The following is a 6314-nucleotide window of genomic DNA, read 5'->3' as shown; positions in this document are numbered from 1 at the left end:
ATATTTTAGCTTCACACAGACAGCAGCTGTTTCTTAAACCAAACAATGTGCTATAGAAAATACAAGTTTTACACTGTTATATATCCTCAAAACTATAGTACAACTGCTAGACCCTTTTATTCATATTTATCTTTGTACACAAAGTTAATATGACTATAACCACTACCTCACTATCAGTATGTAGTCTTGCCCACTAGGGCTAACTTTTCTTAGGTATTTAGCTAACATAAAAAATAAGTTTTTATGTTAAAAATAAGGTGATTGGCAGTATATTCTTATTAGCCTACACACAAAAATATATGCATCTTAGCAAGTGAAATAATTTTTATATGTTGCTTTAGTAATTTTCGAAAATTCATAGGTTCTGTTTGTAAAACTAAGTGTAAACAGGCTGGACTGCTTTTTTTTATTTTTATTAATGCACTAATAAAGTGTTAAGGGGTTAAAAGATTATTTAAACACGAAAAAAATAAACATATCCCATTGTTCTAAATCTTTATGATTTGTGCATTTAACCAGAACAGTAGAAATACTGACCATGACCAAAGGTAATACTTTAGAGACGGAGATTTTTTTTTTTTTTTTTTTATATAAAATATAGTGCTTTTTAAATATGTACATTAATTGCAATTTCCCTTTAGAATAATCCAAACAGTTTAAAAAATAAATAATTAAATCATTAAAATTTATATTTAAAGGGCCCGAATATATTGGAAATTTAATTTGAGTCTGTGAGAGGACCAGAGTTATAAAATGAGTCTTAACACTATTAGGAATCACCTGCTTAAAATATTTGAATCTTTTTTAGAACTCATCTTCTTGAAAGCTAATTTTAACTGACATTTAACTGACATCAGGAAACTAAACTGAACACTAGATGGTAGCGTGACAACATTGAATATTTATTACACTCTACCTCCCAACAGTGTCCACTAAAACTTAGGGGCTCAAGTGGAACAAATAGGTCCAAAATTGGTGACCATGGTTGTGGACCATGAAATATTCTATCATAAACCCACAGAGGGCCCACATGCACATCATTTATTTTTTTTAAATAATTTAGACAGTTCAATTATCCATTTAGCCTGTTTTATTTTAAAGGGACATTTGCTGTATGTTAAGCAATTATTAACATAAGGGTAATAAAAATATTAAAAGGTATATTTAAAACAGATCAAGGTCACCATGAAGAATACATCATGTTTGCCAGTCTAGGTGGACCTCGTTTCCAATAAATGCTATTTTTCACTCATTTTCTTGTCTAACTTGTCATGACAGGATGGACAAATGCATGCAAGTAAAAATATAAAATTACATTACATTACATTGCATACATAATGATTAACATTATAGTTTTGAGGGCCAATAGTTGCTGTATTCTGATTAAAAAACTCATTTATTTCTATGCAGTTCATCACACTAATAATAATTTCTAATATTTATCCTAATATTGAATTATATAAGCTGCATAAATTATACAGGGCTTTCAGAACTTGGTGCTCACAGTCTTCTTAGCTATAATCTCCTGGAACAGTGCTGTTGCTGACCTCTGCTCTTTGTCTTTGTGAAGTGGAATCTGCAGCACAATAACAAGAACATTTTACTGTATTTTTACACATGTGAGTAGTTTTATTTTTTTAATAACTTGAGGGAAGAGCATAACTGACCTGATTGCACACTGCCACTCCATATCTCACAAATGTGGCAAAATGTTCACAGTTCAGAGTTAACAGGTTGTACTCCAGAACTTCCCCCAGCAGGCCATACAGTCTCCTCCTCATATCTGTAGCTGCACTTGCTGTGCAGTCATGGCTGCTGTTGCTGATCTTGATACGAGCTCCTGTAGGCACTGGAACCTGCGCGAGCTGCTCCCGCCGGATCATAGTTTGCCCGAGAAGAATGTTACCGGAGGAGGGAAAGACTTTCTGCAGCACATGAACCCGGAACCTCCTCTGCAGCTCGCTTTCATCTAAAAGGGTCACAAAAAAAATCACACAATGACACAGAACTAGTATCACTAATATCAACTAATCCCGCGACTTTTGGCATGACCCTGCACTGAATGATTTCTGCCATTCGAATCAGTCTGTTTGTCTGTTCTAGCAACAAGCAGGGTGGTATTTCCTTCTATGATGTATTTCCAGTATTGAAGAACGGTAAATGCCCGCAAAACTTTGGAAATAGAAGTTCCCATCGATCTGGTACCCACTCTAGTGAAGACCAGCCTCACTTACAAGATAACACCACACAACATTAATGAATTTTACATATTTTACATATTACATATTACATATCCAGGTCTTCCTCGAAAAAGAGATATTAATCTCAAGGGATTTCCTGGTTAAATAAAGGTTAAATAAAAAAAAAATAAAAATATTTATTAACATCCTAATAATTTAACTCATGTTGTTTTAGGAAAGTTGTATCATTTTGTATGAAAGACATTTATACGGTACTTAAACATACTACGTCTTATATGTAACCCCATATTTAAATATGCTTACAGTAAAATTATAATACATTTAAAGAATATTACAACAGTATCACTATTATACACCAGGTATATTAGGAATGTAGTAAGAATTGATGTTCCTGTCTTTTGTAGGTAGCAAACTTCTAGTATACCTCGTTGGGTATAAAAATATATTTTAATATACTGTACTACAATTTTAGGTGTTACAAATTTACTTTATATTTTTTAAATGAAATAATTTAATTTACTTAACACACTCTGCTAAAAATGTACAAAAGTATATTTGGAAATAAGTATTAAAGTATATTGAATTACATTAAACTAAAATGTACTTCATAGTAGTCTATTTATTTAAAATACATTATATTGTACTTTTCCCATCAATCTGGTACCCACTCTAGTGAAGCCATCCAGCCTTACTTACAAGATAATACCACAAAACATATACACTGCAAGGTAACATAACTTTTTTTAATAACATTAATTAATTTAACATATTTCTTAACATCCTAATAATTTAACTCATGTCGTTTTAGGAAAGTTGTATAATTTTGTATTGAAATCAACCCTTTCAAGTTGTTCAGTGAGCATTTGCAAAGGAACACCATAGAACTTTCCACACATAGAACTTTAAATTTAGGACAACTTCTGAATAATTTTGTAATGTATTGTATTGTCATCTTTAAATTGTGTCACTTTGTAACACTAAAGCTCTCTGAAGTCTATTTTAGCTGCTCTATCACAGTAGATTTTACTTAAAAAATTAAATAACTTATATAATTTACTTAAATAATGTAGCATCATATTAACCCATGTATCTTCCTTGTTTCTCGTTCTGCTTAAGCCCGGCCCACCCCGCCCCATAAACTGTATTTATGAGTCTGAGCCCGTTTTAAACACAATATTTTTTGTGAGTAGAGCGTTAAAACTGAGCTTTTTTTAAAGGCTGTTTCAATGAGTGAAATCTGTTCAGAATGATGTTAGTTAACATTGCGAAACTGAAGAAGCATAGACCTATGTTATTTTTTTAAAGAACAGCTACACACCGCGCTGCAAATCAAATGCAGACAAGTAGAGAAGCTCATGTGTGCGTGAGTCCCAGAACTGCATGATTATAATATTTAAAGTACTTGGGCAACATTTATTTAAACGTTTTGATTTGTTACTTGGATATATTATGATAATCATGCCATGGCTTTATATAAAATAAATATAGCATTTTAAAAAATATGCCGATGTCACAGACTATTTTCATGTTCGGGCAGAGATTCTGAGCTCTACCCTGATGTAAAACTTAATAATCAATTTAAATACTGTTGTCCCATAACTTTTGGCATATCAAAAAGGATTCAAACAAAGGTTTGAGCACCCAGATCAAAAATTCTGTGAATAGTTTAGTGATCAGAAAACTGAATAAACTGATCTCTAAAAAGCATCAAGTTTCTAGAAAGTAAATATCAAATGCTCATTAGTGACTATTAGCTTTTAGGAAACGTCAAAAGTCATATGATATAGGACAAAAGTCACAGGACCTAGGAGAAAAGTCATAGGACATGAGAAAGAACTCATAGGACATAGGACAAAGTCATATGACATAGGACAAAAGTCATAGGACAAAAGTTACAGAACATAAGACAAAAGTCAAAGGACATAGGACAAGTTCCTGTCTCATATTAGTGTATGTTGTGGACACTCTGTCTAATCATCAATAAAAAAGTTACCTCCTACTGCAAAGTGCACCACATGGCCATCTCCTTCATACATGCCCCAGTGAGAGAAGCCAATAGGATACGAGAATTCAATCAAGTCTCCAAACCGGCCATAAAGAACAACATCTTTTATCTGCCAGTAAAAAGCAAAGCACAGATTTAAAGTGAGTAAAAGTCAGTTACGTGAGCTCACAGGATATAAATAATAACAAAAGTTTATCCAGAGCAGATAAACAGAACAGGGCCTACCTCAGCAGAACGCTCCATTTCACTTTCCTTTTAAAGCTGGAAACAGTAACTGCATTTAACCTTTAACTTTGGATCCCTGCTGGTAATAAAACATAGTTATTATGCAACTGAGCTGTAAACAGAGCAGAAAACTTTTACAGAAGACTTTAATGTTGACCCTGATTATACTTATGTTTCATAAAGCAGCAGTCATTACATTATTATTTTACACTGAAAGCAGGAGGATTTCTGACTGGAGAGGGGGCAGAACATGCTAATAAATGGAAGCACCCATTCAAATTCTAATATGTTCAGTTTGAAAACAGAGTTGTCTGTTAGGTTTTTGCAGAGGTTTTTGGATTTGTCACGTCCAAAGGTTTCAGACGATTTCACAATTATGACTACAGACAACATTTCTCCCACATTTCAAATAAAAATATTGTCATTTAAAGCATTTATTTGCAGATAATGAGAAATGGCTAAAATAACAAAAAAGATGCAGATCTTTTAGACTTCAAATAGTGCAAAGAAAACAGGTTCATATTCATTAGAGTTATAAGAGTTCAGAAATCAATATTTGGTGGAATAAACCTGGTTTTTAATTACAGTTAATTATGTCCTCCTCCACCAGTCTTACACACTGCTTTTTGATAACTTTATGCCACTCCTGGTGTAAAAATTCAAGCAGTTCAGTTTGGTTTGATGGCTTGTGATCATCCATCTTCCACTTGATTATATTCCAGAGGTTTTCAATTTGGTCAAATCAAAGAAACTCATCATTTTTAAGTGGTGTCTTTGTTTTTTCCGGAGCTGTATAGTATATATATATATACTTCTATAACTTCTACAAAATACTTCTGTAGAAGTTGAAATATCAACTCTAGCTTGTTACTCAAGTAAAAGTGTAAAAGTACTGGTTTCAAAACTGCTTAAAATACAAAAGTAAATGTAAAAGGGGAAAAGCTTATGCCATGCTATGGGAGCCTATTGTGCACTACTCAGATACATACAGAAAATTGTGTGAAAATGTAAGAAGTAGAATTAAGAAGTCATCAGAAAGAAATACAGTAAAGTATCACAATGCACGTTTTAAAAGTAATCTTACGCATGCTTTTTTTTAACCAGATTTCATACCAGACTACTGTTGTAGTAAATAAAATACACACACCTTAAACGGAGATATAAGAATTGTGCAGGCAGCATTTATTTCATATAAAAGCGTATCAAAATCTTTCCAAAAAAGTCATAATAGTGACATTAATGCTATCTAGAAAAACTGTATGAATCTAATGCTACACATGTGTACGTTACAACAGTGCCATCATTATAGTCAAAATACTGGCATTCCCAAGGCACTTCAATGTGTGAACTTCACATATGGATGGATGGAGGGATGGAACAGTTCTGTACCACAAGATGTGCAACAGGCGATGACTTAAAAAAAATAGAAATATTATCACCGCAAAATGATCCCAAAGTTCTTCAGAGCACTGAAACCGTCGTATTTAGGTTGAAACGATCTAACAAAAAAAAACTAAAATGTTATAGGGCGGCTGCATTTGTCCAAAAAAAAAAAAAGAGAAATGAAAGACATTCATGGGCAGAATAATGTACCTTCTGACATGTAATCTCCAGCAAACATCAAATCTCTTACAAACATAATTTTTTTTTCTTTGATCTAATAAAACTGAAGTTTGAATAATAAAATTCAAGATTAAGCCAAGTTTGAATATCAACATTCATCATACATAAACATTTAAAAAACATTTAAAATGGTAAAAAAAACAAATGTAAAATCAATATTCAAGACAGTACCATTGATAGTCTTTCCATCCTGTACCACAGAATTACGAAAGCTGTTGTTTTGGAAGGTGTATTAAGATGATAAAGGTGGCAAAAACATT

The 6314-nt window shown here is 32.6% G+C and overlaps 1 protein-coding gene across 1 annotated transcript; it reads right to left on the bottom strand.

Annotated features, from left to right (window-relative positions):
* Window positions 1-860: 860 nt before the first annotated feature.
* LOC111194455 (phospholipase A and acyltransferase 2-like) lies at window positions 861-4589 on the bottom strand. The gene is made up of 4 exons (XM_022678579.2): window positions 4432-4589; window positions 4195-4315; window positions 1668-1969; window positions 861-1576 (listed from the first exon to the last, which is right to left on the bottom strand). Exons 1-4 carry the CDS (start codon window positions 4447-4449, stop codon window positions 1487-1489), a joined length of 531 nt encoding a protein of 176 aa, XP_022534300.2. The 5' UTR covers window positions 4450-4589; the 3' UTR covers window positions 861-1486.
* Window positions 4590-6314: the final 1725 nt, after the last annotated feature.

This window comes from Astyanax mexicanus, chromosome 4 (genome assembly GCF_023375975.1).
Source record: "Astyanax mexicanus isolate ESR-SI-001 chromosome 4, AstMex3_surface, whole genome shotgun sequence".
Lineage (NCBI taxonomy): Eukaryota > Metazoa > Chordata > Actinopteri > Characiformes > Acestrorhamphidae > Astyanax > Astyanax mexicanus.
Note: the sequence above shows the minus strand (reverse complement) of the source record. Positions and strands in the feature narration are given on the sequence as shown.

What these genes read in the sequence shown, in the direction of transcription:
- LOC111194455 (XM_022678579.2), bottom strand. An exon ending in GGTGCACTTTGCAGTAGGAG is followed by an intron (nt 1,970 to 4,194) that starts GTAACTTTTTTA and finishes TGACCCTTTTAG; the next exon opens with ATGAAAGCGAGCTGCAGAGG. An exon ending in GAGTGGCAGTGTGCAATCAG is followed by an intron (nt 1,577 to 1,667) that starts GTCAGTTATGCT and finishes ATTGTGCTGCAG; the next exon opens with ATTCCACTTCACAAAGACAA.